Genomic DNA, 19,270 nt, shown 5'->3' with positions numbered 1-19,270 from the left:
GAACTTTGTAGTTTTGTTTTCTCCACATCCCCCTCCCCTCACTTTCCTCATTACTGTTCTTTCAAGAAATTACTTCCCATCAGCAGTATTTGCCCCCAGCTGGTGAAATCAGATGGGGCTCTTTTTTATAGTTAATAAACACTAAAGGCTGAGGGCAGCAAATCTACACCCTAGTGGCAGCTAATCAAGAGCCTCACATGAAAGCTTACGCAAAGGGGACAGGCATGGTGCAAATGTCCTGATTCAAGATTACTCACTCTTCTCCCACATGCTGCATAACAGATAGTAGTGATTATTAATTATTTAAGCAAAGAACATGAGAGCCAACACAGGTGGCAAAAAAATAAAATAAAAAAAAAGGAAGCTGCACACTAGGATACTCTGTTGAAATCATTTTAATTAGCACAAGCCATAGAGCCAAGGGAAATAGACTAAGATACTCAGGAGATAAAGAATTTTTAAAAATTCTCTACCACTTGTTTTCTCTTAAAAAAAAAAAGGCAACTTAGGCTATAGTTGTATACATTGCTGACAAACTGGAATATGGAAACGAAATGGCTTCCACAGGCTCCCTTCAGTAATGGCATGTGTGGGGGCGGGAGTGACAGGAGGTGGCTATCAGGTCTTCATAGGCTCTAGTGAATCCTGAGGCTGTGCGTCCCAAGTCTGCCCTCGAGATGGTTCATACACAGTGAGGACACTGAAACTCAAGTTGAGGCTCCATCTACCCTGATTTTCTTTACTTTGTACTTGGGACTAAAACCTTCATGAGATTTTTTCACTTCCAATTTCAAACCTCGTGTCATTCCTGGTAGCTTTTACTTTTTCTCTGTATGTATCATGATACCCAGAATGGTTTCTCCCTATTAGATAAGCTGTGACACTATTTAAATTAGTAGACTAATTCTTGGACTGTCTTCACTTGTTTGAAACTCATTGGTAGTTCTACTACAGTCCAGCCTTTCCACATTGTCAATCCCCCTGCAGCTAATGTCATTTCCTTCTGTAATCATAGTTTTCATTTCTAATTCAGTAACATTTAAAAATCTCTCATTATTACTATAACTGACCTGGCTCTGTGACTAACAAGAGACCATGTTTCCTTTGCAGGTGTCTTTTTCTGACCTTGTTAGAATATTCACACTACCTTACACTAAGTTCTTAAAGGACCTTTCAATTGAACTGATTCAGATCTTCATCAACATCATATGGGATCTATTATGTATCCCCTGATTTTTTGTTCAAGCATAGTCTCTTTAGTCACTCACTCATTCAAGGAACGTTTATTGAGTGCTTCCCAGGTGCATGTCACTGCGCTAGGCAGGGGAAAAAGCAGCAAATCAGACACATACTGTCCTTGCCCTAATGATGAGTTAGACAGACACCAATGAGTTACACAATTGAACAATTCATTGCAACTATAGTTAAGTGCTAAAAGCTGAAATACAATGGGCTGTGAGACCATATAATTGGGAATCTAACTGTGCACTAGGGTCAAGGAGAGCTTCCTTGGGAAAGTAACATTTACACTTGAGGTATAAACAGGAGTTAACTAAGCAAAGAGTGGGGAGAAGAGGATAGCACACAGTGGGACCAGCCCACAAATAGGCCATGAGGAGAAAAGAGAGCATGGTGAGATCAAACAACTGAGAGAGAAGGCTCTGTGGCTGCAGTGCAGAATGATGGGGAAAGAGGCCAGGCCCAGATCATTAAGGAATTTATAGGTCATGCTAAACATTTGGTCTTTATTCCAAAAGTAATGAGAACCACTGAAAGGTTTAAACAAAGATGTGACATGGTTGGATTTGTATTTAAATAGATGACTATGGCTTTAGCATGGAGAATGTACTCAAATGGAACAAAACTGGTATATTAGTCTGCTATTGATGCATAACAAACTACCTCAAAACTCAGTGGCTTAAACAAGCATTTCTGTTTTTTGCTCAGGGGTCTGCGAATTACCAGATATGGGTCTACTTCAGGCTGTTGGTTAACTATGACTTTGCTGGGTTGGGCTGGGATCAGCAGGGTTTAGCTGTAAACTGGGATTAAGTCTGTTCCACGTCTCCTTATTCTTCTTGCACCAGAAAATACACCAGGCATATTCCTCTTATGATAATGGCAGAAGGGCAAGAGCACCAAGCCAAACTGTGGAAGCACATTCAAGACATCTCCAGGAGTCATATCCATAAACATCCCATTGGCCAAATCCAGTCTCATGGGCCAAGCCCAAAACAGTGGGATAAGGAAGTATATTCCACCTCAAGGGAGCGAGGTGTGAATAAATATTTGTTGAGTAATACTCCAATATATCAAAGCAGCTATGATCAAGGCTTTTTCCATTCTGATGGAAACCAAGTAAATGGTACAGTATTGCTTTCCTCATCCTAAGCCACTTTGCTTTAGCCCCCAAACAACTGTTGTAATTTTCCCAAAGCCTTTAACAAATAGGGTATAAAACTGGTATAATGTTATCAGCTTAGAATTATTTTGTCATTTACAGAACAGTTTAGGGGCCCTGACCTCAGTTTTTCATTGAGTCTACGGACGCAGCATATGTATGATTTGTAGGTGGTCAGAAGCACATGCTGTAACAATGATTTTACAAGTTTTCAGAAACAAATTGATCTCTTTTTGCACTTACTTCTACGTAAGCATGAGACGAGTTTCTTCCTGTCAGGGCTGGCTCCACCTTGCCCAAGAATGCTCACTCTTCTGCCAGCTGCTCCAAGGCTACCAATTCTACAATGGGTTCCAAATGGAGAGAAAGGCATAGTAGGTACTCAATTTATGATGGATGGGTCTGGCAGAGTGCTATGTACTCGCATCGATTTTTAGATATATTATTATTATTATTACTTACATTTTAATTTTTCTTTTTAAAAGTAATTTATTATTTGAGGAGAAAAGAAAATCTGTTTTTTCCCCAAAGTCCTGATTTTTTATCTCACATTCTTGGGCTCAGCTTTAACTGGGGTTCATTCTTTTCTCCCATTCTTGCAGTTAGCCATGTATTCACAGCAATAGCCCTGAGTCTTCAATAAGAAGTTAGTCTTGCTGTGGACATCAGTATTTTTGGTGGGGTGTGAGGCTGAGGGAAGAGTTCAAGTAACTTGGGAGCAGCCCTGGAGAGTGAAAGTGAACTATTTTTAGCTGAATTCAAGTGGAGGCGATTCACTTAAAGAATCCAAAGGCTTTAGCAATATCTTAGACTGACTTTAATGAGTAGTTAGACTGAAATAGCTACAGGCTCCAGGGGGTTGACCAAACCTATTGAGGACCTCTCCTGGGATATAAAAAGGTGCTTATATAGCTTGCATCATGAAGTAGTGTCAGCTTCTTCCATGCCCCGAGCACAGTGCTCAGCATGGGAGCATTTCTGCTCATCTTATTAATTGGAGGCCATGTACAGACAGAACAGAAAGGGACACTTATTTCACTAATAAGTAGAAAAGCTTTCTTAGAAAAGAGCAGAAGACAGGCTCATAGAGAAGGGGAGGCAGGGAGTCCTCAAGCAAGCATATAGGTGACACTTGTGCCTTTTTAAAACAACTTTGAGCAGGCAATTTCCACTTAATTTCTTTTCAGAGTAGAAGACACACACAAACAGCATACTAAAGGGGCTGCAGTGTCTGGAAAAGATAAAGGGACTAGTTTTAATTTGCCTTCCATTTCTGCTGCTAATGACACCCTGCTGAGACAGACTATAATATTAACACACAAATTCCCACAAACCCAATAACATTCTTTCATTAGGATGTCTTGGTTTTTTTTAAGATCTCTTTAGCACAACTTCTAGCATTAAAAGGAAATATAACAGAAAAAGTAATTTATCTCATCTTCAGGAAAGGAAAAGGCAGGAGTAACAGAATTATAGAGTTTTTCCCACATTAGGTACTCCCAGTTAATTTGATTTTATGATCTTAATTACCCATTACTTCAAATATCTAGAATATGAGCACAAGCTTCCCTTAGTCAAACCAAACACAATGCTTCCATTTTATTTAGTATTATTAAAATGTGTATTTTAAGATTTTAAATATTTTAACCAAAGTGGTATTATTTAGCTTTTATATATTTCCTTATATGGTAGTTTCAAAGCAATTTATACATTTAATAGCCATTCTTCACAAAATATCTACATGAATATTTGAAAGGCGACTTGATAAAATGGGACAAAAATTAAGTATAAAAGTGGCAGAATTAGGACTAGAAATGGAGCGATGGGGTTCAGGACCTGCTACCCCAAAGTTTGGCACCTTGGCGTATTGAATATTTTAAGCTGAAGGAATTTGAGAAATGGCATGTGCAGAAAGGACTTTTGACCTTCCCCTGAAGCAGGTCATAAAGCTCTCATTTGAGAAGTGCCCTCCCTATACCCAGAGGAAAGGAGCATTCTTACCTCTGAAGACAAGGGACATAGAGAGGAATGTGAACAAACAGGCCTTGCTGATTCCCTCAGTTTACTACACTTAGCTTGCCTTTGTCCTATCACATCTTTCCAGGACTTTCCACTCTTCCTCAAACCTAGCATAAAAACTGTTTCTCTGGGTCTTGATTTCCTTATGCAGTTTCCCATGTCACATAAAACTTACACTAAATAAATTTGTTAATGTTTCTCCCTTGTTAATCTGTCTTTTGTTATAAGGGTCCCAGTCAAGAACATAAAAGGGTAGAGGAAAGACATTTTTCCTCCCTTACAGGAATATTCCAACTTCCTCTCCATTTAATAGTCTCCAAAACAATTTAATAACATAAATATTTTAATGATATATGCAGTTTACAAAGTGATTAAAAGATGAGGTAAGGGGGCTGGCCCTGTGGCGTAGCGGTTAAGTGCACACGCTCCGCTGCTGGAGGCCCGGGTTTGGATCACTGGCACGCACCGATGCACCGCTTGTCAGGCCATGCTGTGGTGGCGTCCCATATAAAAGTGGAGGAAGATGGGCACAGATGTTAGCCAAGGGCCAGTCTTCCTCAGCAAAAAGAGGAGGATTGGCATGGATGTTAGCTCAGGACTGATCTTCCTCATTAAAAAAAAAAAAAAAAAAGATGAGGTAAAAAATTATAGATGAAGAGATCATTTAGATCAAATTGGATTATTTCCAAGCATAAGATTCTCTACACATCTGAAATAATGTTTCTAAGGACCCAGCTAACTATGACAGAGAGTAACATATCTTTTTTTTTATCGTTAGGTCTATTTAAAACACAATTTTATCATTGTAAAATAAACCTCTTGATGATGCAGCTGGATATCTAAACCTCTATTAATTACATAAACACTTAAAAGTCTTATTAAAAAAAAAACTCTACCCAATATCTATTTTAGAAAATTTAACAAAAAAGAGCCAAGTAATATGTCTGACATGTATCAGCACTCAGTAAATGTCTGATGAAAGAAAAAAATGACATTACAATCAGAAGAGGTAGCAGATAGAAACCTTCCTTGCTCCCACATAGTAATTATTGTTAAGATTTTTCCAAAACATGTTTTCTTCTCTTCAATTTCAAGAACTAATCCCCATCAGAGAAAAGCACATTTTGAATTTTTCAAACCGAAAGGGCCTAGTGTACACAATTTGTCCAGTGCTTTGATTGTTAACAAAATTAACCTGGCACAATCAACCTCCCACTCTGACAAGTAGCACTGTGGGAGGTCACAAGTGCCTCGTGGGAGTAGACGTGCCACCGGTCCAGTCAGACTCCCAGAAGAGAGCCATGCACATGAGTGAGCACACGCTCACATCCCTCACTTCTCCTCCAAGCTCATAAGTTAAAGACAGAGTCCACACTTTCCTTTCTGAGAACGGAAAGTGGATTTAGGTGTCTATTATGTACTCCTTTATATGGAGTCTTGCTCAGAGTATTTTCTTGCAGAGGAATAAACCACTCATACTTCTGGAACACAAGATGAAAAGAAATGCCACAAGGCTGAGGCTAAGGGACTGAGTTTCCCTGTTTGCTCCAAAAGTACAAACGTTCCTTTCCTGAGTAAATATGAAACAAAATATTTAAATAAGTGAGTATAAGCTCAGAGCTTTATAGACCAAATTTAAGGTATAATTTACCAAGACCTAGAATAAACTTGATGGGAAATTTGAGATGTTAACAAAGTTATTTATTTTTTTTAATAAGATGAAGTTGTAAAAGCACCACATTTTCTAAGAGCATGGTCAAATCATAGGGTCAAGGCAATCAGTTATGATCTAATCCTTGCCAAATATTTGCTTTTACCTAAATTACCTATCTCTTTGATTATCATTGAGGGTAACTGCCTCAGTTTTCAACTCAGCCTGGTTTATAAGTATTGGAGGAGTAATGTCAGGCCTAAAGGAACCAGGTTTTCACACCTGGTTCACAGCGAAAAAAAAAAAAAAAATCATTAAACTCCTCTTACAGGAAAGAACAGCCCCATGTAATATGACAATTGAGCAGTAACAAAAAATAGTACCTGACCTACTAAGACATTTTAGAAGAAATAGACATAATTAAGATAACTTAAGCTCTTAACCCATGTATTGAAATTACGACTGTAATACAAAGTCAGAGGTTCTTGTGGGAAGGCTTCAAAAGTTCACAGTCACAGTTTCCAGAGTTGGGGGCAGAGGATCTGTGGCTGATACATAATCTTGGAAAGAACCCTTACCAGCATTATCTTCCTCTTCTTTAACTCAAAAGAAAATTGATGGTTCTCACTGACCTCCTTTATAGTAAATAAATTTTTACTTATTTAGTTATTTTTAATTGTAGTCCATCGTCTGAGGCTGTAAGGAATGTGATCTTCTCAGAGGAAAACAACCAAGCCATTAGGAAGCTTCCAACTGACAGCCTCAAACCTCTCAACTTTCCTGGTCCTCTGCTTGGAACAGCATGGACTCTCCATTGTGGACTCTTGAGAACATCGCAGACCCCTTCTGTTTGAGCACCATATTCTCTCCACTCTTTCAGCACTATATTCTCTCCACTCTTCTATTAGTGTGAACAGGAAGAGGGATTTCAAAAACAAAGTGAGTTAGGATGTCAAAAGGACATATACTAGGTGAATATTCTAGACGAGCCATATTTTTAACCTGCTTTTTGCAACTTAATGAAAATATTAAACACTAGTTTCTCCAGTTTCTAAATCTTTATAATCCCAGGGCCAGACAGACTGGAAGCAATTACAGTTTGTTCATGGGGGTCTGTGGGAATGCTGACAGTTTTAATTTACATATTAATGCTGGAAAACATTTTGAGAGGAAAAGGAGAGCATTCTTTGGTCTTAGTAATGAATAGAATAAGAAAAAAAATGAACAGGAAAGTGGTTGAAAAGCTCTAGGCAAAATGGTCTAGGTTTATTTTTTATGTAATAATTTCAAACTATCCATCATTCACTGCAATAAGATACCATTCCAATGGTGGATTTGCAGTCTTTTATTTTGCCTAAGATGACTATTCTTTGGCTGAGTGTCTTCAATGAAAGGCCTAACAATCAAAGTTAACAATCCATCTGTCTCAACTCCAACTCCTTCCTGGGAACAACTCATTCTATTGCTTGGTTTCTTCCTCTACCACCCACCTAGAATACCTACCTTACCACTCACAAGATAAAAACAAAACAAAACGCTGAACTATAAGAATCGTTTTAAATTATTAGATTTCATTAAACAGCCCAGCTGGACACTTGCTCACAGGAATTTACTTCTGCTTCAACCCCAGTTCTTTGAAAAATGCAAGACATCTTTTCATTAAAATATTAGCTTGACCCAAAGGTGTCAGAAAGTTAGCTGCCTTAGCATTAGTTATTGCACTCTGAGACCTCCAAAGAGGTCTAAAAAACTAGAAATATAGCCAAGTATAAACAGGAAACATAGTTTGAAAGTCATTTAATAACTATAGTCGTACAGAATTTTCAAATTATTCATTTTTTCAAATTATTTTTCTGAATTAAATACCAAATTTGTGAAACAAAATATATCATATGGCCCTAGAAAGAATTGTTAAATGGTGGATTAGCTCCAATGAAAAAACTTCTTTGTGTGTGAAGGAAGAGAGGGGAATACACAGTAATCTTGTGGTAGGTAGGTTCTATTATCCCCACTGAACAGAAGAGGAAAATGAGGCTCAAAAAGATTAAGTAACCTACCAAAGGTCACATGGCCATGACTGACAGCATCTTGCTAGGCACTGCAAATTCGGCCATTTTTAAAGGAAGATTAATTTAAATTGAGTACCAATCATTACTTATAAAATGAATACATGAATGTGATTAATGACAAAACATTTCACTGATGTTGGTCTTATAGAAAATTTAAGGGAAACTAGGGCCGGCCCCGTGGCTTGGCGGTTAAGTGCTCGCGCTCCGCTGCTGGCGGCCCAAGTTCGGATCCCGGGCACGCACTGACACACCGCTTCTCTGGCCACGCTGAGGCCGTGTCCCACATACAGCAACTAGAAGGATGTGCAGCTATGACATACAACTATCTACTGGGGCTTTGGGGGAAAATAAACAAATAAATAAAAATAAAAATAAAAAAAAAAAAGAAAATTTAAGGGAAACCAAAATTAAGGACTCCAGATTCATCTAGGCCCCTTTCAAATACAAAATATTCCTAATTTTCCTTGTCCTACTACTGGAGGGGAAGGGGGATTCTTGCTATGGCTTAAAAAATAGCAATTCCATTCTAAGGTATATACCCCAAAGAATTGAAAACAAGTATTTAAACAAATATTTATACACAAATGTTCACAGCAACAATATTTACAATAGCCAAAAAGTGGAAAAAACCCAATGTTCCTCAAGAGATTATCTCATCAAGAGATAAATGGATAAACACAATGTGGTATTCATGCAAGTGAATATTTTCAGCCATTAAAAGGAATGAAGTACTGATACATGCTACAATGTGAATTATCCTTGACAATATTACTCTAAGTAAAAGAAGCCAGACACAACAGGTCAGATACTGTATGATTCCATTTATATGAAATATCCAGAATAGGTAAATCTTTAGAAACAGAAAGTAGATGAGTGATTGCTGGAGGGCTGGAAAGAGAGAATGGGAAGTGACTGCTTAATGGGTATGGGGTCTCCTTTGGGGGTGATGAAAATGTTTTGAAACTAGATGGTGGTGATGGTTGCACAACACTGTAAATGTACTAAATGCCACTGAATTGTGAATTTTGTTATGTGAATTTCACTTTGATTAAAAAAAAACATAGAATAATGAAATAATGATGATTGACCATAAAGCCCTAGATGAATAGTAGGTAATTTGCTTTTTCTTGGTTTGTCACAATTTCAATGAGTTTTTGACTATCATAAATCAATATATAAAAAATTACCCATTAAAAGTTTCAAATAAGGCATTAATGTAGCTGAGGTCCCCTAATTTGTTCAGTTGGCAGAGCACCTAATAGAGTTTACAGTATACAATAAGCTTTAAAAATGTTTTTAATTTGTATAAAGTGCAAAGAAAAAGAATACTGAGAAATACATGAGAGAATATAAAGTGGCCAGAGCCTAGGAAATAAGCTAACATATGTGACAATGGGGAAATCCGTATATTTGAGCATGCAGAGACATGTAAACACTCAGGAGAGAAACCTGCTTTTCCTCATAACTTATTTTTGTTTCTCCAAAAACTGAAGAGTAAATAGTAGTTTCTAGTCACCATCCTCTGGGTTTCAGCAAAGAGGTCACACACAGGGAGGGCCTCTAGCTGCCACTTCCAATTGCTTCCCTGGTGAAACAACGCAGGAGGTTAAGTTACTTCAGGAGACTCTCAACAGGGCTCCCATTGTTCCAAGCTCAAAACTCAGAGATACAATGGGCCCCATTCATACGAAGAGCTTACAGGCTGGGGAATGGTCCCTTAGTGACAACTTTTTGTTGGGACATCGAATTTTCATAAACATGGACTTGCACAAATGTGTTAATTATTTTTGTAAAACAGCACAGAATAAAGAAATAAAATTCAAATGGACACTAAACTGAGAGTCAGGATGCCCGAGTCTTATCCCTAGCTCTGTCTCTCATGCAACTTTAAGCAAGTCACTTGCTCTTTTTGAGCCTCAGTTTCCTTGTTTGTAAAATGAAAATGATTTCTAAGATCACTTAGAACTCTCAAATTCTGTGAACACATATGAGGTCTACTGATGTTGCTACACATTCACTCCAACAAGTGGGGATAAATTATGAGCAGAAAAAAATCATTAATTCACATCTTTTCATTTACTATCAGCACTTAAAAACAAGGAGCCTTAATAAAAACAGGCAGAGAAACTCTGTTTTCTGCTCTCTCTCCCTTAAACAGACAAATCATAATGAAAAAGTTACAGTGAGTCTCTCCAACAAGTCCAGGATCACTCAAGCAGGTAGCCCTACACAAAATATAATGATGAAGGGCATAAACAGAAGCCACAAGTATGTTTTCCTATCACCTTTTCTTAGGTTATTAATACATTTCAAGAATCTCTTGATTTCTTTGCAATGACTCAAAATCCCCAGAAGAAAAATACCAGTTAAAACAAGAATGTGACCAATGTCCCAAGCTTCCACACCATGTCATTTTTTTGTTTTTTCAACCTCAAAACTTGCCAAAGCAAGAACTTTGTCTCCAGAACCTAAGGAGAAAGACACACAATAAACAAAAAGGTTATTTCAAATGCATTTACAGTGCCAGGTAAAGAAGAGGAAAATCTATCACATAGATATTGAAATAGAAAATAAAATTAGCTTCTATTATCAGTGCATTACCCCTAAACCTTCCCACTGCCATCCCAATTTCCTTGCCCCTGCACAAACAACTCAGCTACACAGGGTGATTTATTGGTTATAAATCCTTACTCTAGCTTTAGGTACGAAACAGAATATGTAAAATTTTAGTTTACTTTTATATTAACATTGTGCTGATAAACATTAGGCTATATTAATTATTTTAATTAAAAAGTATTGGGAAATAAACCCCATAAACGGGATTTATACAGAAAACAATTCTGGTTTTACCTCTAAACTCAAGAAAAGGCCATCATGTTATCTCATCCATGCTATCTGCCAATCTGGAGTAGTAATTCATGTCCAGCTTTCAGAAATACGAAGGTACTCACCAAGGTCTGTCGAGACTTTCTCAAACTGGCTGAGTATAGCACCTGCATTGGCTGACAGGAAGGCCTCATCATCTGCAGTCAGCTAAACAAAACAAACCAAAGCCCAGTGGAGTGGTTTCAAATGTTACCATGGGGTTCTAGGAACCACCATTAAGAATGTCTCAGAACCACAAACTAGATCACAGATGAAGAATTTCTGTACCAAATACTTCATACTTTTTCTTTATAGCTAATATATTAAATTAAATGCAGGTACCTTCTCTCCAAGTTTCCTGAGAGCTGTTAGTATCTCCACTTTCTGTTGAGTGTACAAGTCTCTTTCCAGCTTTCCTACCATGAGATCTCTATCCATCTAGAATGGATGAACGCAAAGCATATGGTATTTAAGTTAAAAACATTCTATGCATAAAATTCAGCTTTTCAGATCTATCTCTTAAAAAAAAAATCCTCTAGCTGATTAATATTATAAAAAACTACAGAAACAATTCAAGGCAAACATGATAGAAATGCTATTACACAGTTCTAATAAATCTTAATGCTAATCATAACCACTGTCAGTTATAAACTCTACTGAGGAATTAGTAGGTCAACAGCTTCCTTTGGAGAGGAGCTATCCTCTAAGAGCTCATTTCACTGAACTGAAGTGTTGTCTACAGGCTTGAATGAGATAACCGGTATCAGATCTCCTGGAACTCCGGTTAACTCTACCCAAGTTCTGGTGGTGGAACTCTACCACCAGAAACACTGATAGCATGTACTATGCATTAGTACTATTCTATGTGCTTTACACATATTACATATTACACATAATATGTGCTTTACACATATTATTTCTTTTATTTTTATTTATTTATTTTTTTTGTGAGGAACATCAGCCCTCAGCTAACATCCATGCTAATCCTCCTCTTTTTGCTGAGGAAGACTGGCTCCGAGCTAACATCTATTGCCAATCCTCCTCCTCTTTTTCCCTTTTTCTCCCCAAAGCCCCAGTAGATAGCTATATGTCATAGTTGCACATCCTTCTAGTTGCTGTATGTGGGACGTGGCCTCAGCATGGCCCGAGAAGCAGTGCTTCGGTGCGCGTCCGGGATCCGAACCCGGACCACCAGTAGGGGAGCGCGAGCACTGAAGAGCTAAGCCATGGGGCCGGCCCTACACATATTATTTCATTTAATCCTCTAACAACCGTAGGAGGTAGGAACTATCATTATCACCTTTTTACAGATGGGGAAATTGAGGCACAAAGAGGTTGAATAAAATAACTTCCCCAAGGTCACATACATCCATAGTGGAGCAGGGATACAAATCCAGTCTGACCCAAGTACATACTCTTAATCCCTATGCTACTGAATTACCAGTGGTTGCAAATAACTTGTTAATGCCCTAATTACATTGAAGTCTATAAACAGATTTCCTAAAGTATCAGGTTTATAACGATGTTTGAAATTCTTAGATGCGAAAGGCCACACATGCATAAAGCAATGCTGCTAATGAATTCTAGGTGGGATTTCAACTCAGGGCTCCAAAAGTAAATGGTAAAATTTTTTTAAAGGTGGGGTCCAAGTAGAAGCGGTCAGTAGCAATTTAAACTGCCATATGTTGTTTAAAACGCTACATATCGTTATTAACAATAATTGCTCAAAGGACTAATTTTTGTCAGAAAACTGTGGGTTGTGGTTCTAAAATCAACTGACCAATTTTTTTTTTTAATAGACTACTTTTTAGAGCAGTATCAGGTTCATAGTAAATTGAAGGAAAGGTACAGAGATTTCCCACATAAGGCTCACCCCCACTCATGCATAGCCTCCCCATTATAAACGTCCCCCACCAGAGTGGTATATTTGTTACAACTGATGAACCTACACTGACACATCGTAATCACCCAAGCCCATAGTTTTCATTAGGATTCACTCTTGGTGTTGTACATTGTCAACTGCCCAATCTTTAAACTTTAGAACAACATAATGAACAAATTCTTGGGCTGAGAAAAGAAATACACAAAGCAATTGGGTCAATTTAAAGAAACTTTACCTCTGCTAACCTTGTCCGAAGCTGACCTGGTTGTTTCTTTGCAAACAATCTAATGACCTCTGGGGTTTTAAAGGCCTGACTGATAGCTGCCTGGATAGCCTAGAAATACAAGAATACAGATATTGCAATAATTGATTGATGGGTCTTTAACTATTAATAGGTCTCTGTTCATCAAACACTGTTACAATTTTAGTTTCCATTTGCTATTTCTGTGCATGTCACTGGAGTCAAATACATAATTAAATGAAGATCTGGAAGCATATGCTGTTTTATCCATAAGTAGACACTCATCTAGAAGGTAAAGCCAAAAAACGGAACATTTTCTATCTTAAATATACTTAACAAAAAAAAAAAAAAAGAAAAGAAAAAAATACCCTGTGTCACCAGTGTAAGTCAATTATGCTTACCAGTTGCATTCCACTTAGTTCATCTACCAAAGTCATATTTCCAGACATAATTTTCTTCAGTGAATCATTAAATTCACTTAGTTGCTCCAGAGTTTCCTTTTTGGTTTCTTCATATTCATCTGTATCAAGTTCCTCTCTGAAGTACAGTGAACATAATATAGAAAAATATAAAGTTCCAAGTGAAAAAAGCAATTGTAGTATTTATACACTAAGACTTCAGATACGTATATTTACAAAAAATATCTTGGGGGCAAAAGGCTGAAAGGAAATATCAAAATGCTAATGATGGATGTGTTCAGATATTAGTAGTATGGGTGTTTTCCTACAGTGAGGTAACTTTGATAAACATTTTTCTTTTCCCAAAATGAAGCACACTTAACAAACTACATAATAACTTCCTTTTAAGCAGTCTATGAATCAATGGTATAACCTTGGGCAAGATATTTAACATAGCCAAGCCTCAGTTTCTTTATCTATAAGCTGCAGATAATGAGAGTACCTACCTTCTAGGGTTACTAAAAACATTAAATGAAATATGGAAAGTGCTTGGCATATAATATGTACTTGATAAATAGCTGTTATTATAATCATCATTATCATTAATGGTAGGTAAAATTTTGTACACCTCGAAACACAACAGCAATGCAGTACATGTCATCTGAGTAAGAGGCTATTTTTATTCACCAATCAAACAAGCCATTTATTAAACATTTACTACAAATAACAACAGCTACCATTTATCGAGCACCTACTCTGGGCCAAGCATTGTATTGGCCCCTTCATTTATAATATCTACAACAACCTTTCAAGGTTGTTAAAAAAGGACAGCCTTGGTCCTTTGAGCAGTTAAGGCTGAAAAAGTTCAAGTAGTACCTTCTCAGCTTGATACCAAGGCACGGCTATTTTATTTTTTTATCTTTTAATTTTATTTATTTATTTTTTCCCCCAAAGCCCCGGTAGATAGTTGTATGTCATAGTTGCACATCCTTCTAGTTGCTGTATTTGGGACTCGGCCTCAGCATGGCCAGAGAAGCGGTGCGTCAGTGCGCGCCCGGGATCTGAACCCGGGCTGCCAGCATCGCAGTGCGTGCACTTAACTGCTAAGCCACGGGGCCGGCCCGGCAGGGCTATTTTAAATACTTAAGACAAGGTAGGTGTTAGTATTTCCACTTCACACTGGAGGAAATGGAAACTTAAGCAGGTTAAGTATTTTGCCCAAGTTCACACTCAGTTTAATTACACAAAAGACTTTCACATCTCAGCCTATATGACTCCAAAGCCTGCACTGAGTTTATTTCTCGAACAGACAAAGCACTGTGAAGAATGCTACAGGGGAAACCAAAATCACACACGGGCCCGCACCCACAGAGCTTGTAATCTAGCTGTAGAAAAAAAGCCATTTTACAGCATGGCAGCATACAATTATACTATTACCTGCATTCCTCCAGATCTTGTAATTGCTGCATCAGTCTATCTAACTGCTCTTCTAAATTCTGCTTCAATTTGCTTGTCTCTGTCTTTCCTCTGGAAGCCATTTTAATCTCTAAGGAGAACAGTAAACCCACATACAATATATATTTGGTTATTTGAAATGATTCAACACACCAGTGCAACTTAAAATAGGCTATACTCTTTCTGAGCTACAGGTGTGGGAAAGATAGTTGTTTGAAGAAAATCTCAATTTAGATATAAAAGTTTAAACTCATATAGTAGTAACACCTCACAAAAAATGCCTGGCAGTCTTCTTAACTGACTTGACAAATTAATTAGAAGTCTTCACTATTGGTCTATCTTACTTTAAACAATTTTATAGATGAAAATACAGAAATAGATTTATAAAGAAATAGATCAGGGGCCGGCCCGGTGGCGCAAGTGGTTAAGTGCGTTTGCTCTGCTGTGGTGGCCTGGGGTTCGCTGGTTCGGATCCCGGGTGTGCAACCACGCACTGCTTGGCAAGCCATGCTGTGGCGGCATCTCATATAAAGTGGAGGAAGATGGGCACGGATGTTAGCCCAGGGCCAGTCTTCCTCAGCAAAAAAAAAGAAAGAGGAGGATTGGCAGATGTTAGCACAGGGCTGATCTTCCTCACAAAAAAATAAAATAAAAATAAAGAAATAGATCAGGTGTGACTTTGCTTTACAAAAAGATTCATTATAACATTCCTTTTCATTCTCTCTTTTTTTTTTTTGTGAGAAAGATCAGCCCTGAGCTAACATCCATGCCTGTCCTCCTCTTTTTTTGCTGAGGAAGACTGGCCCTGGGCTAACATCCGAGCCCATCTTCCTCCACTTTATATGGGACACTGCCACAGCACGGTCCGACAAGCCAAGCGGTGCGTGCCAGGGATCCAAATCACGCCAGCAGCGGAGCGCGCGCACTTAACCACTACGCCACGGGCCGGTCCCCTTTTCATTCTTAATAAGTATGCTCGAAGACTCAGAACACTCCTCCTATTATCTTGTTGGTCTCGTGCACTTACCTAATGAGTTGTGGGCATGAACAACTTTTGATATGAATTTCTTCTTGCGAAATGTGCCCATTTTTCTACTGGATTATCTTTCTCTGTTTTATGGATATGACGCTTTTGTAGTTGTGTTGCAAATATTATCTTTTGCCTCCAGACTTTAAATTTTATTTATGGTGTTTTTGGCCACGATAAATTATTTTTAATGGCCAAATCTGTCTTCTCCTTTAAGTCTACTTAGTTTTGTAACCCATGAAGGCAGGCCCTAACCATCTCGAGATTTTGAAAAATATACTATTTTGTATTCTAAGACTTTTATAGATTATATATATATATATTTTTTTCCTTTTTTTTCCTCCCCAAAGCCCCAGTACATAGTTGTATATCGTAGTTGTAGAGTTGTAGCTCTTCTATGTGGGACGCCGCCTCAGCATGGCCTGATGAGCAGTTAGTAGCTCCATGCCCAGGATCTGAACCGGCAAACCTCGGGCTGAAGCGGAAAGTGTGAACTTAACCACTACGCCACCGGGCGGGCCCCAGATTATATTTTTTTTACATTTAGCTCTTTAAGCCACCAACTTGTTTTGTTAATGCTATGAAGTCTTTTACTTTCTTTTAAATGGATAGCCAACAATCCCAACACTGTGTATTAGTCAGTATTTATACCACCTTTAATGAAGATTCAATACAAACAGACTCAAGTCTGTTTCATTGATAATGATCTAGTCCTAAGACATTATCTCACTATTTTAATTATTATGGCTTTAGAACTGGTGTACACTGATAACTGATAAGGAGTTGCCTTTATTATCATGGGTTTTTTTTTTTCCCCAATAATTCTTAGCTATTCTTGTGCATTTTCTCTTCTAGATGAATTTAAGAATCAGTTTGTCAAGTTCCCTTAAAAATTCAATTGAAATTTTCAACAGGGATTACATTAAAACTAGAGACTAATACAGAGAAAATCTGTATCCTTGAAATTCGAATCTTCCCATCAGGCAATACATCTCTCCATTTACCTAGACTTTCTTTTATGATCCTTAGTTTGAAAAGAAAAGTATTGTTTTATTCCCAAAGGCCTTGAACATTGGCTATTCTCAGATATTTTGTATTTTTTGTTAATATTGGGAATAGGGAACAATTTCTGATTACATCTGGTGTACAGAAAAGCTACTGATTTTGGTCTATTAATACTGTATGCATTTACCTTAACATTTATAGTATTTAGGTTTTCCATTTATAAAAATTAAACTTAAATTCCTTTCATGAAACACATTTTGCTTAATACTAGGTATAAACATTCATCAAAATCTAAATCCTAGGGTAACTTATTTAAGCATTTAAAATTTCCCCACACATAATCATTAACAGATGATTTGACATGTGAACTTCAATGAAGAGGATTCCTTACATTATATTCAAGATACGTGAAATCAGTTTTTTTAAAAGATTACTACCGTTTACCTTTTAAAATTGGCTTAAATCATCTATGATCATTAACGATATGTAAATTATAAACGAGCTACATTATGACCAGAAATGTAATTTATTATAGCTATATTTCATGTATAATAGTTTCATGTACAATAAGTTAGACAGAAATGTAATTCATTATAGCTATGCTTCATGCATAATTTCTCCTGGAAATACACAATTAAATTTTACTTTTAAATCTGTTGAATTTCCCAGTAAAAGTCAAGGCAAACCCAAGATAAAACTGAAAGTATCTTTCCAGGCTTAATTAACCAGGCTCAACTACTTGCTGTTTCAAAACATGTCATGCACTTTCATCCTTCTCTTTTGAGCCTGCATTTTTTCCTACCCACCAAGCCCAGGTCATCCTTTCTTCAAGATCTAGCTCAAGTTTCACCTTCTCCAGAATGCCTTCCTTGGTTCCCTCCCAATCACTAGTTGTGAGTTATTTGAGAGTAGTGATTTTACTTTTCTTTACATGCCAGCATCTAGCATAATGCTGGGCAGACAGACAGTACTGGACGAATAATCAGTAAATGAATAATAAGAATTGATTGCTTCTTCCACTGCATCTTATTCTCTATTTAGTACTTATTTCTGCCTTGTATTATATGTTTCATTATAGCACGTTTATTTGTCTGTCTTTCTCTCCAGGCTGTAAACTCTCTGAGAGCAGAAAATGAGTATGATTCCTCTCTTAGCCTCCTCAGCACTTAATATTGAATGGATATTCGATAACTGGATGAGTGTATACAAGCACAACATATTTTAAGGAGGTAAAGCTATTCTAAATAAATTTCAGGGACGGTGGAGGCACGTTAAAAGCCTTCACCTGATGCTACATGAGTTGAGATTTATCCCAGAACGATGAACTCGCTGGCACCACCTAGTATTCCATAAGGGTGGTGCACCTTTTACCGAAACTGCACAAATGGCTCTCAAAAGCTGTAATCTGGAGTGGAAGGTACTGATTCATGCTCACCTGTCTCTCAGTACTCTGAACTCTGCACAGTGCTGACCAGTCTCAAAATGCATAAACCTCCAATCCTTGAAGTTCCAAGTATCATAAACTTGAAGAAAGCGAAATTGTTCATCAGGACTACAAAAGGCTCAAAGTGCAAACCACCTGGGGGTGGAATCGGCTGGGAAAAGGGAAACCATTAACAAATAGTTTTATGTACTATATAGAATCTTGGCCTAAAGCAGTCCAGATAACTTCCACTTGAGCAGCCTAAACACACCCCTCTCTTTCTAGCAAGACATCTTGGGGGCGGGGGAGCAGGAGGAGAAACCCGTTTCCTCTCTCGACGGCGCCTCTGGCAGCCTTTCTGAGGTTTCTCCTAGTGAGGCCGAGGGTGTTACTGAGGATAACGCCGCACCCGGACACGCCTTGAGGAAAACTGTCAAACCCAGCAGCACAGAAAACGTAAGGGCGGAGAGCACGCGTTTTCCCGGCTGGAAGTGAGCAGCGTTTGGACCTCAATCATTTGGACGCGGTCAGCGAGCAGCTCTGGTCGCGGCCCCAAATCCCAACTCCACGGGGGAACCTGAAGGTCCTGCAATGGGTCCCGCGGCGGCCGGCCTCGACCAGGCCCGCGCTGCCACCAGAGATCGCCGTGAACCCGGCACCCCCGAAACTCTTCCGGCCCTCCCAGACCAGAAGCGGGACAACCTCCTCAAGCCCTCGGGGTCCCGTATGCGCCTCCGCCCGCCAGCAGGTCCCGGAGTTCCGATGCAGCGGCCCCGCCTACCTGAGGGTCCCGGCCTGGCGGACGCGTGCGGGAGGAGTACTTCCGCCGGACGC

General features: G+C 38.4%; 1 protein-coding gene across 1 annotated transcript; it reads right to left on the bottom strand.

Moving 5' to 3' along the window:
• Positions 1–9,418: 9,418 nt before the first annotated feature.
• On the bottom strand, positions 9,419–19,171 carry LZIC (leucine zipper and CTNNBIP1 domain containing). Its single transcript, XM_004425558.3, has 7 exons — positions 18,449–19,171; positions 14,964–15,072; positions 13,530–13,665; positions 13,123–13,221; positions 11,348–11,443; positions 11,092–11,173; positions 9,419–10,608 (listed from the first exon to the last, which is right to left on the bottom strand). Exons 2-7 carry the CDS (start codon positions 15,062–15,064, stop codon positions 10,550–10,552), a joined length of 573 nt encoding a protein of 190 aa, XP_004425615.1. The 5' UTR covers positions 15,065–15,072; positions 18,449–19,171; the 3' UTR covers positions 9,419–10,549.
• Positions 19,172–19,270: the final 99 nt, after the last annotated feature.

This window comes from Ceratotherium simum, chromosome 22, assembly GCF_057802395.1.
Source record: "Ceratotherium simum simum isolate JZ-2026a chromosome 22, ASM5780239v1, whole genome shotgun sequence".
Lineage (NCBI taxonomy): Eukaryota > Metazoa > Chordata > Mammalia > Perissodactyla > Rhinocerotidae > Ceratotherium > Ceratotherium simum.
The sequence above is the reverse complement of the archived record's forward strand: the minus strand, read 5'-3'. Positions and strand labels throughout refer to the sequence as shown.

Bases quoted from the DNA above. Each gene is read 5' to 3' on its own strand.
- LZIC (XM_004425558.3), bottom strand. From the start codon at position 15,064: ATGGCTTCCAGAGGAAAGACAGAGACAAGCAAATTGAAGCAGAATTTA. The intron at 11,444-13,122 runs GTAAAGTTTCTT...CATCCATTCTAG, and splicing joins TTCGGACAAGGTTAGCAGAG to ATGGATAGAGATCTCATGGT. The intron at 10,609-11,091 runs GTGAGTACCTTC...CTTTCTCCTTAG, and splicing joins GAAAGTCTCGACAGACCTTG to GTTCTGGAGACAAAGTTCTT.